The 14,653-nt window shown below is 37.0% G+C and overlaps 1 protein-coding gene across 1 annotated transcript; it reads left to right on the forward strand.

Annotated features, from left to right (window-relative positions):
• Positions 1–4,968: 4,968 nt before the first annotated feature.
• LOC139740817 (transmembrane protein 70, mitochondrial-like) lies at positions 4,969–5,633 on the forward strand. The gene has a single exon (XM_071651389.1). The coding sequence runs from the start codon at positions 4,969–4,971 to the stop codon at positions 5,512–5,514; it is 546 nt and encodes a 181-aa protein (XP_071507490.1). The 3' UTR covers positions 5,515–5,633.
• Positions 5,634–14,653: the final 9,020 nt, after the last annotated feature.

Raw genomic sequence — 14,653 nt, forward strand, 5'->3', positions numbered from 1 at the left:
ATTCGCTATTCGCTATTCGCTATTCGGGCGCCTAGTACACCATCACCCGCACCATCAACTCCCCATCCCATGCAGTGAGGATTTCTTCCTCCTACATCCCAGCAATCTTATTAACAATTTCTAAAATGCATCAGAATGTCAGTCTACATGCTTATTTTTGCTAAAGGGCAAATCCAGACCAAAATTGTCATTATTTCATAAACGAGAGACGGTATACGCTGCAAGAAAATCGAACAAGCTCGATTCCCACTATGCTATACTATTCGCAGCTATTCGGTACTTTCGAATAGTGCCCTCTTATGTGAACCGGTGTTAGGAAATCCTATCGTTCGATTCAAGCTATTCGCGTGCCCTCGAAAACGAGCACCGAATACCCGAATAGTATACTTCTATGTGAACGCAACCTCACAGTTTGTTGTTTCAAAATAGTCTTGATTCTTGCTATATTTCCTTTTTGATGACTTTACACCAAAGCTGCTGAGGACATTATCAAGGTATCTTGAGATAATGAGAGACGAGATTCATTGATAGTGATCTTCATGCAAAAGTAATCTTAAAAGTGTTCCACAGGCTTGTTTTGTGAAGAAATTGTGATTTCACTTATAGAAGCAAATTTTTTACAGAAAGTTTTGATGCTATAACTTGATACTGGCTATTGACTGTGTCTTCTAATACTATGAGAAAATTTTCATTCATGCTAACTTTAGCTGATATCTAATGTTGCAGATCTTCACATATCAATTGTCTTGTTTTCCTCAAATAAATGGGCACGGTGCGTGCTGTCAACTTCAAGAAGGGGGGGGGGGGGGGCTGAACATCTGGTGAAAACACACATTTGTTATCAACACATTTTCACTATGAGACCATTTTGTCTTATTTTCAATGGCATAATAATGGGGACTTTGTTTGCCTATCCATCTAGAAATGAAAGAATAAGCTAATGCAATAGCGCAGTGATGACACCCTCATTTGATAAGGAGACAAGGGCAAGGCATCAGGATTAGTTTTGAACTTGCCGTCGTAGCCAACAGAGTTTAAGTGTAGATGGTTACCTTTTGTATTTAAAATATCATCAAGCCTTTCAATGTCAAAACTATGATCTTACTTCATGTAGTTAGCTTCTATTTGTACATGCAGCCCATGAAATGATATTTCACTTCCTGAAGGTAACCAGTGGATGCTCTGATTTGTATTATAAGATTGATGTTTTAATATTTCTCATGTATTTGTATATGATATATACCTAAATGTAGATAGCTCATAAGCAAAGAAACGTGTTTGTATCGATACAGTGACAATGTCTAGTGCTCTATTTTGTTGTAGAACAAATGAAGTGTCAGTCATTCTCCCATTGGGAAAGAGTTTCAATATATTTTTATTTCTCCCATCACAAAACAGAGATGGATGATTGTAATTTGTCAGAGAATGAATGGTCAGTCCAGAGCTGCTTTGCTGCATAAGCATCTTGCATGCACCAGAAGTTTTCCCTTTCGTGCTGAGATGTAAAAAGGGCCAATTCAGAGGAATGTAGCATTGAGTTATGCCATGGCGTATCTATGTGCTCTGAAAGTTTGCTGGGGGGGGGGGGGGGGGGTTAACTGCACATGTCACAAGTAAAAGGCAACAGTTTCTTAGCACATGATACTTCACTAAGCAGCAACAAAAAGAATGGCTGTGATTTCATTTGTTAATTTTGAAATCGATCATCTATCCTTTTTTTTCGTTTTTGATAGAAAGAAATGTAATGCAGAGGACCAGTGTTTTGAACAGATAAACTTATTCTCTGCTATTCCTTGTGTATAGAGTTGTTTCAGTGCAAGGAAGGAAATTAAAGAGAATGCATTGTATAATTCTTCTGAAACTTTGATCACATTTAACCTAAAAATGGTGTCATGATTTCTTCAATGTACTGTAGTTACAGTTACAAGAAGAGTAATCGTTGGATGTCAGGGGTACTGATATACTCCCTCTCTGTGGGGAAAACGAGAATTGTGAAGAACTTTTTGAAGGTACATGGATTGAAAGGATTCACACAGTACATGTATAACCAGGTTTGGAGGAAGTGTCTGGAATGCAAGATTTGTGTATTTATAGTAATCTTTGCCCAGGTTGCATTCAAAAGAACTAGAGAAAATCCTTTGACACAAAAGAATGAACACATGTTTATATCAAAGACCATCCTGGTAAAATTTTCTTTGATCCTTAGCCAATTTTTGGACATGTGCGAGGTGGATTTACGCGAGGTTGACTGTATATCTGTGTGTGTGTGTGTGTGTGTGTGTGTGTTAATGTGTTCTTTAGCTCTTTCTTGTTTTTTTATATTTATTTTTATTTATTTATTTGTTTATTTGTTTATTTATTTTTATTTATTTATTTATTTATTTTCATTTATTTATTTATTTTTTATTTTTATTTTTATTTTTATTTTATTTTTATTTTATTTATTTATTTATTATTTTTTTTTTGGGGGGGGGGAGGGGGGGGGGGTGGGATCAAGGCATTATGTAATGGAGGAAAGAAGGCAAAGTTGGCCAGAGTGCCAACAGAATGTAGTTTCAGCAAGAGTGATGTCACAGTTCTTTTCTAATGTGAATTCAGAGACCAGTTTATCTGCAATGAAACTTTAAATGAAAAAGACCTTGTGTCAATCAATAAGTCGTCAAGCACAACAAGATGTCTAACTTGTTTCATCTACACTACCAATGGGAAGAACTGCAGCTGTCTTACAGCATGGGAATAAAACCCAATTATGTCGAATGAGTGAATGCTGCAACATTAGTAGAACACATCAGTGGACATTTTAGGAAAATCCGACAATCGGTTGAGTAGCTATGAATTTTCAGAATTTATGTATCGCTATCACACTGGATAAGACTGCAATATTTTGCGAAGTCATACATAATGGAAAACGATACAAAGAAAATGAAGGTCAAAAGAAATTTCATCATATTTTCACGCACTCTTCTTGCATAATAGAAGAGCACTTGACATATCTCTTTTCGAAAAGAGGAGGAATAATATCGCACTGAACATATGTCAGTAACAAGTCGAGGGAATGTGTACTTTTCATTAAAAAAAAAAGAAATAGATTCGAGCGTACGAAAAATTTAGCAATGTTCCGGCTCAACCTGCTACTTCTTCCGTCGGTAGAGGGCGTGATGCGTGATCCACTTCCACATGTTCTCCGTGTAACGAATAAAACTTCACTGCCTTTTTTTTTTTTTTTTTTGGGCCTTCTTTGAACTTCGCGATCTGAAGAGACGAAGCAAATTCTGCCAATCGATAAAAGCTCACTCGTTCTTACTCACAGCAAAGTAAATATGAGGACTGTGCTCATAGCACAACGGCATTTGGCTAGACATGTCATGTTTTTAACAAAATTCCCATCGCGTGCTTATGGCCATGGTGGTAGTGCGCTTCTGCCCCACAACTCTCCCGTCTGGACCGCCAGCAGTTTGTGCCGCAGCTGCTGTTCGAAGCTCTCCTCCCGTGCCCCTCTGGAAAACGAGAAAAAGGTTTGTGGCTCTGTAGTTCAATTCGATTATTCGTCGTAAACTGTCGTCTACGAAAAAAAAAAAAAGAACCCTACTTCCTTGCTAAAGAACCTTAGTCCTTAGTGACATCAGTTCATAATTAAATTCCTGTGATTCAGCCCAGCCTTAATTTGTGCAACTACTGAACTAGCAACTAAACACACGGTAGCCCGACCAGACGCTGTATAGTAGTACTAGTAGTACGCTGTGTCGCTACCTACAGCGACTGGGCTGTGTATATAGTTACAAACACATTTTTAGAATTGAAATTCAACAATGTGGTGCAGTACTAGTGTAGTGGTTGTTGTGCCTTTTTTGTGTGTTGTTGAATATTTGAAAAGTTTCAATAAAGATATTTTACTTTACTGGGGACAGAACTTTACTGCGGACCGTCAGAAGTTGACTGAAGTGAAAGATCGGTCTATCTCTTGTTGGGGATAAGATCCGCAGAGACTGCGAGTGGTCTGGCTTCACTGTTTATACGGAGGAGAGCTGTAAACTAAAAAAAGTAAATAAAAAAAAATTGATGAAAAACTCCTATGGACTCTTTAGTGGTAATTTATTGAAAATGAGATTTATTGCAAGTGAGAGAAAACAAAAGCAAACTATTTTCTCTTGAAATGAGACTTTCTCATCATTACTGCCAGTACTCAAATTGAATGTCGGGTATCTAGTAGCCCGTGTGTTACAGCGATAAAGCAAGGGGATGGTGGTAGAGCTGCTGCTGGAAGGGGTACAGTATCACTGAATCAGTGTAAACAACGTGTCAACAAATCTTCTTAATTTGTTCCTCGAAATAGTCCTCTTCAGTGATGAGTTAGAAACTGAGAAATGGTTTTAATTGATATAAATGATGTGATGAAATACAAGATGTACATTATGACAATCAGAGGCACTGGCAAAATCTACAGTATTGGGGGAGATCTCATATAGACCGTGTCTGCTCTTGCTGCAATTCTGTAGTAGGCCAACTCCATGTACAGTGTACTAAACACATGTGCGCTGTAGTCATCCTTTGTAGAAATTTAAGTTTGTTCACAAAATATGGCTCTAAGTTTGCATAAAATGAACCACGTACCATGTGCTTTTCAGGTAGATTTCAGAAAAAGATTTACCACTTTGAAATGGACATCCATGGATTTTTATATTGATTTATTTGAAAAATAGACTTGATGAGGGTTTAGCATTACAAGTGTTAAATTCCTTGAATAGAAAATTCACTGGAATTGTAGACTTCCATTATGCTGCCTTTTGGTGTAGCCGTACATTTTATAAACTACATTCATACAGAAATATAAAACTAACATTCAGACTTTTTGTTGTCATTGTTCCGATATTTTTTCCCCCCCTTTTGTCTTCTTGATAGGCTGCAAAGCACTGGCATTGTCTTCCATCCAATTCATGGATACGTCACATAGCGACAACACGGAGTGTCATGGGTCATGACAGGGATGTGGAACGAGTGTCTCAGGCCTACCTTGGCAATGCTCACTCAAAAGGAGTGCAAAAGCATGATGGCAATAGGCTGATCTACGAAGTCCGGGGCCAGACGGTACTGCGATTCGTCTCGCTCTCATTCTATGCCACCACGGCCTTTGGATTGTACGTCGCGCCCGACTTCATCGCGACAGCGTGGGAATGCGAGGCAGTGAACAAGGAAATAATCACCAACCTGCTCGCAGTGACCATGGCAGTGATCGGGCTGCCGACGTGCCTCAGGATGCTGTCGAAGAGACTGGTGCTCAAGCTCTACCACAATGAAGCTAGGGAGACCTATCTGGCAGTGACGCAGTCGATGCTGCTCACCAACAAGTTGACAAAGTTCTCTCTGCAGGATGTGAGAGTGGCCGAGAAGAAAGGCATCCTGCAACATCTTTTCAACTTGACATCGTTTAAGGCAAACAAATGGCCATTCTTTGTGAATCCCTACAACTTTAAGCTTCCAAGTGACTTTAATCATCTTCATGGATTTGAGAGGTGATTCTTCACCTACTTTTCATCTGGTGTCATCTCAAAACAAAGCATACAATTTCATGGTAGGATATGAAATTGAAAACTGGTACTTTGCAGTGTGCTGCTGACAATAACTTCATTTGCACTGTGTAAATGTGGATGAAAACATGTATTAGATGTTGATGAAAGACATGTGAAATATTCAAGCTTGGAAACGACTGCGCATCTGCTTGCCAAGATATGTATGTAGTTTTACGAAACATAATGGTAGATCTTGGCTGAAATGACTGATTGAACCAGCACATTTGATAGCAAAAATTAGATCTTTTAACTTGATGTTGCAAGCAGTTGTGAAGAAAGTATGTGAACATAGTGTGAACAATAGGTCTGTTCAGCACTGTTTTTATAAAAGATGGCAGGAGTCCTACACTCTGCACAAAGAGATAAGGTGTAAAGACCTGTACTCAGAAGAACTGATTATCAATTGTTGTTGTGTGTGATTAATGGCCCATGTATTTCCTGTTAAATCTCGGTACAATGTTGGTTTGAGTCACAGTTTTTTGGTTAGAGAAATATGACTAGACCAAGCCTCATTACACCATTCTGACAGCAGTGCAAAAATTTTATTTGAGTACACTGGATAACATTATTTCTAGTTTGATATGTCTCGCCATGTCTTTGTTATTCAGTGACATTCATGACCTGCAGATCGCCTGTTTGTTTTGTCAGATCTGTTCTTTCTTCTGGAAGGAATATTGTCTGATGAAAATAGAATTTGTTGTTTGTTTGTTTGTTTTTTAGTACATTTACCTAACTTTGTGTTAAATGGCATCCTCTTACTCTTAGAGAACATCCTGAAACTGAATGATTGAGTCTTGACCTCTTAATTTGATAGGTCAGTTTGATCTTCTCTTGGTATACTGCTAAAAGACATGATATCAGTTTACTGTATTACATTTTATCAAATGTAATTAGCTTGCCTTTGTAAGCCAAGTGAAATATGATTTCTACCCACAAACATAAACTAGAACCCTAAACCTAATCCTGACAGCAAACTTAATCTAAAACCCTAACCCTAATCCTAAGTTCTCAGAGAAAAAAAAAAAAAACAGAATGGAGCAATTCTTTATTTCAGGAGCAATGTCTTGTCATGCACAAATACATGTACATTGCATGTTATTTGCCCTCTTTGATCATGACATTCTTGCTTGCATTATGTGAATGCCTTGTGAAAAGAAAGTGAACATTAGTTGAAATACATTTCTATTATTGAAAGGTATTCATTGGATAATGTCCATTGTAGCCCACAGGCTGAATTGCGGACATTTTACATGAATCAGCATGAACACATTCAAATATTATGATAAACTCCTTACAGATGATATCAAAAAGCTCATGAATGCCACCACTCAGTTCAAATTTCATTTTATCTTGCAGTGTATTGGACGTCACAAAGCTGTAATATTTATATTGAATCCACAATTCACAGGGCCTATAATTATATTTCATAAAGTCCACTCCTGTTATAACGACAACGGTTATAACGAAATTCCGGTTACAAAGAAATAAAAATCCAGGTCGCAAAATTGTCGGCTCTATGTTTTTTTATTGTTTATTTGTTCAGTTATTATGAAATTTCAATATAACGAAAGGAAACTGCCGGTCCCGAGTACTTCGTTATAATGGGAGTCCACTGTTATGCTCGTCAGCGACTGAATGTGGACTTGCATTAATTTTTTTTATGAGTACGTAGTACAATAATCATGATATTGGTGTAATGTTGAAGGTCATAATATGGCTGACGAGTATCACAAGGCATTTGTTTTTGTAATGGCCTCAGTCTTTTGAAGGTATTTGAGTTAACTTGATTATGCAAGAACAGAGAATATAAATTAGAAGTCATAGAAAGTACACCTGTATTTTAGGTTTGTCCATAGCAAAACAAGAGATAAGCGGGGAGTATCATAGTATGAAAATTATGCATTGTTATAGTCTTTGTGTTTTATTGCACACCATTTTTGCATTTAGCCGTGAACTTGTTTTGAGGAACCTCCAAAACGATCAGTTGATAATTAATGCATTGTACAATTGTACCTTCCTATGCAAATCCTTTGAAAAGGACTATGACACAAGGAACATGTAATAAAGCACATTTATCAATTACTGGTATGCACTCACAAACTGGCATTACAGCTGTTTAACATGTGTCTTTGTGAATAAGGTTTTATTTTACTTGGCCAAGTTTTGTTCATTGGTGCCTTACAGACACATGACATGTGAATTTGTAACAGGGCTCCATAAAAATTCAAACATCGATCATAAATAGCTTGACAACTCTTAAAGAAACACATTTGCCTAATGCTGTCTTTACTACACAATGCACTATTCAGACATAGGGCGAAATAGGCTGAAGAACATTTGAGTTAAATATTTCAGACTAGTGTATTAAGGTAGGCCCTATACGCTTTTCTTTGGATAGTACAGTTTGAATTTGAGAGTACATCAGACGTGCCTACATCTGTATTACTTCATTGAGGTAGTACAAAGTCAGATCTATGGGGGTAAAACAACAGCAAAATTAAGACTCATGGGTCTATCAACAGCGCTCATATGAGCAGTAGGCCCTATATTTAGTCTTTGTGGCAAGTACCCCACCCTAGGGACCCCCTGGGGGACCACCACTCTCCATTTGTACAGGAAGTTATGGCCACTCTCTTTCCTCCTTTTATAATTCCTGCCAAGTTTGGTAAAAATCCAGTCATCAGTTTTCAAGGAAAAAAACAAATTTAAATATAAATTAAAGCTTACATTGAAATTAGCTATTAATTTGTGATATTTTGGCCCCACACTATGTAAAGTGTCCACCCAATGGGCACCACCACAACTTGGAAATATTTTATGATTAAGACCTAATTCAAGAGTGCTGAATCCAAAGCTTGATGAGGTAAATTTTGCATCGCTGAGGGTTTTGAGATATCCAAAATGGCCACCAAAAATTACGAAACTGCAACACTGTATAAGTATTTCTTTATATATGGTGAAAAAGTGGAAATAGATTGATTGTTTTACCCTTTTTTGACAGTACTGAATCCAAATTTTGTTGATTCAACTCTTGCATCCTTGACAGGTATGACATGTTCAAGATGGCTGTCAAAATGGACAATAACAGTCTTTAAAATTCCTCAAAACCCTGAAGGATGCAAGAGTTGCATCAACCAGACTTGGATTTGTATCATTTTCTCTTTCAATTTATTCAGCATTGAGAAAGACAATTTTTGGCAGCCATCTCAGATATCTCAAAACCCTCAAGGATGCAAGAGCTGCTTCATCCGCTTCAACTGCTTCTGATTCAGCATCTCAAAATAGGGTAAGCCTTTCATATCATTTTCAAATTGTTTTACAATTTATAATGAAATACTTACGCCATATATTGAATTTTCAATTCTGTAAAGGCCATTTTGGATATGTCAGACCCTCAGAGGTGCAAGATATGCATAACCAAGATTGGGACTCGGCATCCTGGAAATTAAAATCATCAAATCTTTCCAAATTTTCATCATTTGATTTGATTTGATTTGATATGATATATTTCTGCATTTTTCACAAAGTATATACAACGTAACAAACAATTCTCCAATACTAATCACACTATATTCAACACAAAATGAATATAACTAATCATGTATAATGTACCAATAATGAAATATTACATAGGTGAATTGTAATCATACAAAAACAACTGAAAAATCATTGATTATTCAATCAAATTAATACATACAAAAATGCAAGAGACCGTCATCTTAAGCTGAAGCTTAAGTTTGATGGTTTCTACTGGAAAAGCATATGGCTTGTACTTCTTTACAAATCATTTAATACATATTACATTGTGTAACCGAGTAGGGTAACTACAAAATGCATTGGTGCAAAGGTGAGTTAGGGTGCTAGTGCATATGTGCAGTTTTGTTGTTTTATTATTGTTCATGCTAATTGAAAAAAAAAAAACCAAACCTGTAGATTCATTTTCATATAGAAAAATGATATACATAATTTAAATGAAGGAGATAGGAACCTATATTGTGGGAATTTCGGCCATATTAGATAAGATAAGATATACAGGGTCTTTATTCAAATCATGAGTGGAAACCAGAGGTTAAATTGTACACAAGTTTACCTTTAGTGCTCATAAATTTCACAACAATCAGAAATTCATACATTGGAGATTATACATTTGTTTTGAACTATAAAGAGCTCACCAACTTGCATTCACAAATACACACACACACACACATGCACACACAAATTTATATTTAAAGAATATGCATATACACACTCTTACATGCATTAATACACATGCTGGCACACCTGTTCCTCTCAAGTCATACCATATTGCACATGGGTTGAATGAAATTAAACTTACTTTATACCAAGGAGGTACTAGGCGACCTCCTTGCTTTATACATGATGTAAAAAAATACACTCACTGAAAAAAAAAATTACTAACGTTTGTGACATCGTATACACTTGCAAAATGATACAGATACACTGTGTAAATCATATACAAATGAGATCATTACACTTCAGAATAATAAGCATCAAAATAAGACTACTGTGAACATATATGCCATTTATTATAATACACATGTGTCCTGTAGTAGCAAACATTAATAACTCTGCATGATAAAGCTAAATCATAACATTAATAAATAGAATATCCTTGTAATGTCAGTTAATAAAAAGCATACTAAATTGACCAAAATGAAAAGTTAGTTAGTGTGTACAACGTGAAACCTTGTTAAAAAAAAGAGAGAGAGAGAAGAAAATGCCTTGAAAACATATAATCATTAAATCGAAGCTTTTGGCTGAAAAAACAAAACAAAACAAAAAGGCTTCATCACAATTTTGTGGTGCCACTTTGGGTATTGGCTGCAGGGTTGGGTTTACTGGCTGACAAGCAAAAGAGAGAAAGAAAAAGATAAAAAAGCTTAACCTTATTATTTTCCTGGTGCCACTTCATTCTGGGTTAAAAAAGAGTAGGGGGGGGGGGGGGGCGCAAAGTGGTAGACCCTATGTATTACCGGTATGCAAAAACAGTTGCCCCCCCCCCCCCCCCCCCCCCTTTTCCGGTTGTGCCGGCCCTGGCCATGTACAAATCATGGTCTATATACAAATCACTTTCAAACAATACAGAATATTGAGTTATAAATAGGTTGCCTATTGAAATGAATATCATAAAACATATGTTGGCGGCCATCTTGAATATTATCTCATACAAAATCATCTTGTATGCAAGAGTGTCATCATCCAGATTTGGATTTAGGATTATGATAATATGATAAATCCCATTTTTTCCCCCGATTAAATACGGAAATATATAAATTTCATTTTCGGCCATAGGCCTATTGCTAGCCATCTTGAATATCTTAAAACCCTCAATGATGCAAGAGTTTTATTATCCAGATTCGAATTCAGCACCTTCAAAATACACTGTAGGTGAAACCATTTGGGGTTTACACATTTGTAGTTTTTAAAAATTGGTCAGCGACAGTAAAACAAGACTGACCCAAAAATGTTGGCACCCACCAGTCAGCGGCTACTACTACTAATAAGTAGTTTAGTACCGTAGCGGTGAGCGCGCATTATCATCTGTTGCATTGACCTTGACCTACTTCTGCCACTGAACTCGACGAGCATGTACTCCCAATGCACAGTTGATTGTGTCTAGCGCAAATGATAGCGGCGGTGGTGTGGTTGACTGGTGGCGATCGAGGAGACCGTACAGTTGTACAGCTAGGCGCGCTCTACGTATGCCTAGCCAGCCTACTGTACGCTGAGCTGACACGACACATGACGCTGGCAAGCGATGCGCCTAGTAGATATACTAGCAATGCATGTGGAGTAGACAAATCCAAATACGGAGGACGTCGACGGTCGACGCCGACGTCTAAATCAAAGAGTTATACCGGACGTTGGCCCCTGCTTGGCAATTTCATGGTTTACTTCCGATCGGACTGAGAAGGAGAGTCGGTTCTATCTACCTGTTGGTAACTGTTAGTGTTAGGCCCCTCTACCCACAGGCAACAACACCACACCACGTACAGATAGTATTGCATGGGGAACTCGCTGAACGTGTCGTCAAGACGTCGGATGGGCGTGTATCTTACTCACAGTTTTGCCGACTTTTAACTATGGCCGCTCTGGCAACAATGCTGCTGATAATCTTTCTATTGGATACTGTAGCATCAGGTAGAAGTCTAGAGTTTTCACTTGTATTCTAACACTAACGTTAGGCCTGCAAAAGTTCTAAAAGACGTTACGTTCTAACAAATAGCTCTTCAACATTCTAACCGGTGACGCCTAACGTTTAATAGGCTAAAGTCTATAACACTGTTCACACACAGGTTCTAGCATTAATACACAACCCAGTCACTGTATTGGTGTAACGTTAGAATCTAACAACTTTTTACAGCGACTGGGCTGTGTATAGTTATTTTAACAGGTAGAAGTGGTCTAGACAATACTGTCTTCTAAATCTAACATAGACAAAACCGTCGACCTATAAACTTGTTACTTACTGTAGATTCTAGTCTGTAGATCTATGTTTATAGTAGGTCTATACTCTGTAACAAACACTTGGGATTTCTATATAGTTCTAACCGTTAGATGTGTGTAGGCCAGCCCTATACTGTTAGACCCATCTAACTGTTAGAAACACGTTTGCATTACCAATTAAATAATAGACCGACCAGACATTGACCGACAAGTAATGTTATGTCTAATTCTGCGAAAAACTTCTCATTTATAATAACGACATTTGCTGAAAAACTGACCCAGCAAATGTCATTATAATAAATGAGAAGTTTTTCGCGGAATTAGACATAGGCCTACTTGTCGGTCAAGACCAGACGCTGTGCGAAGCGACTGGACTGTGTATAGACCTAGTTAATCTAACGTTGGATTTAACTGTTAGAAACTAAACCCTAATATTAGATCTAACAAGAAGAATCTAGATGTCTAGACATAGTTCTAACCATAAACTCTAACCCTAAACCCTAAAGCCACCTACTTAAGCACTACGAGACCTAAACTAATGACACACATCTATACCCTACTTTGTTTTGTTTTTTTCAATTTTAGCAAAGAGCATAAGTTGACCATTCTAAATTACATATGGGTATCTATATGGCTAGCTGTGCTGATGTTAATTGTTAGATTTTAGAAACCCTAAAATGATTTAGCCCCCCTCTCCCTAAATAAACCCAGGATGGCCTAAGTCTGGAATGCTGTAACATTTACAGGTCTGGTCATCTAGAATCTTTTGTTATAAATTCTGTGATTAAACTTGTTACTAACACTCAACAGTGTAACACTACTACGTCCACAGATCTAGTAAATCAATGTGACCACTAACAGAACAATCTACCTGTTATGAGTGTGTTATGACTGTTAGTGTGTATAGTAGTTTAATTTGTAGATCTAGTCATGTGACATCAATACAGCAGATAGTCACATGTGACACTGAACCTCTACTAACCTTGCTATGTTACAATCTTCTGAAGATGTACCATGGGTAGGTCCTACATGTGAATTGTGATGTGGCTAATGTTAGACCTAGATTGATACTAGTAGTACTGTTCTTCAAATTAACTCCTGAAACTTGTGCTCTCCCATAAGTTTCTTTAGGTAAAAAGTAAATTGTATTTATATCCTGCTAAATATTCCACTGTGTAGCTCTGGGGTCTGTTTGATTAAAGGTGCATAGTCCCAGTAGTGTAGAGGGCGCTGTTGATGATACTGCCGATCACTGTTAGCATTGATTACCGAAGTTGAGCTGTCATCAAGAGGAAAGTGCGTAATAATGATATTCAAGATTATATTCAAGATGACTGGCAACATATGTTTTATGATATTCATTTTAATAGGCAACCTATAACTCAATATTTTGTATTGTTTGAAAGTGATTTGTATTTAGACCATGATTTGTACATGGCCAGGGCCAGCACAACCGGAAAAAGGGGGGGGGGGGGGGACGGCGGCAACTGTCTTTTTGCATACCGGTAATACATAGGGTCTAACCACTTTGCCCCCCACTCTCTTTTAACCCAGAATTAAGTGAGACTAAAGCAACTTTTTGAAATGTCATGGTGTGTGAGCTGTGGTCTTCTATATTGGCCAAAAATACTGTCAAACCAATGTCGGAGAAAAATTCGTGATTTGCATCCATGATTTTTTTTTCTTTATCACATGAATCCTGTTTGTACAAGCAAATCTTGAAGATTGATCAACCTTAGACACTGTTTGACTTTTTATTCAAAACTGATTATCAAATGTTTAGCCATCATCACCATCAAGATGTTTCTGTTGTTGTAGTTACCTACAATCAACTTCATGTGCTTACTTACTGTTCACTTTCAACACTCTCAAACTTTGAAATACTTTTAGAGCATTAGAGAGCCTAAAGAATGTGTGGTTTTTGTATTTTTTTGCAATGAAATGCTAACATTGCTATTAAACATAATCATATGTATTTGTAATTGAGTATCATTAATCTAATGTTATCATTCAATTTACAATTGCCATGGTGACACACCTGTGGACATAGAGACTAGATTGAATAGGGATTTACAGAATATTTCAGAATGGTTTCATGTAATCACGTTGCATTAAATGTAAAGAAATATGTAAGAATGTTGATTGGGTCACAAAAGAGAATCAAAGGTAAGATGCTTACCAGGTAATCTTTAAATTGATAACACAAATATAGATCAGGTTAGTACATACATCTCATAGCATCTATTGATAGCTGTCTCAGTTGGGATACAAATGTTGGTGAGTCGATGAGAACTTTATATTTCTTAAAATGCAATGTAATGCATTGCCTTTCAGAAGAAACAGCACTGCTTTTTTGTAAGACAGAGCAAAGTAAACTAGAATGTGCTGTAGTTTTGAATAAAATGAAGTAAAAGAATATTAAAAAACTGCAAATCTTACAAAACAGATTGCTCAAGACTGTTTTGTGCATTGAAAATATGTATCTAACTTGCCTCATTTATTATTCATTGTCACTTGATATTTTAAAACAGAGACGAGCTGAGCGTTATATACCTTATGTTTCAAGTATAGAATATTGGTGAATTTAGCTCTAGCGTATGTAGGCCTTATCTCAGTGT

This window comes from Diadema antillarum, unplaced genomic scaffold (assembly GCF_040938485.1).
Source record: "Diadema antillarum isolate AM-2024a unplaced genomic scaffold, OU_Dant_1.0 seq00000886_RagTag, whole genome shotgun sequence".
Lineage (NCBI taxonomy): Eukaryota > Metazoa > Echinodermata > Echinoidea > Diadematoida > Diadematidae > Diadema > Diadema antillarum.

Bases quoted from the DNA above. Each gene is read 5' to 3' on its own strand.
- LOC139740817 (XM_071651389.1), top strand. From the start codon at position 4,969: ATGGGTCATGACAGGGATGTGGAACGAGTGTCTCAGGCCTACCTTGGC.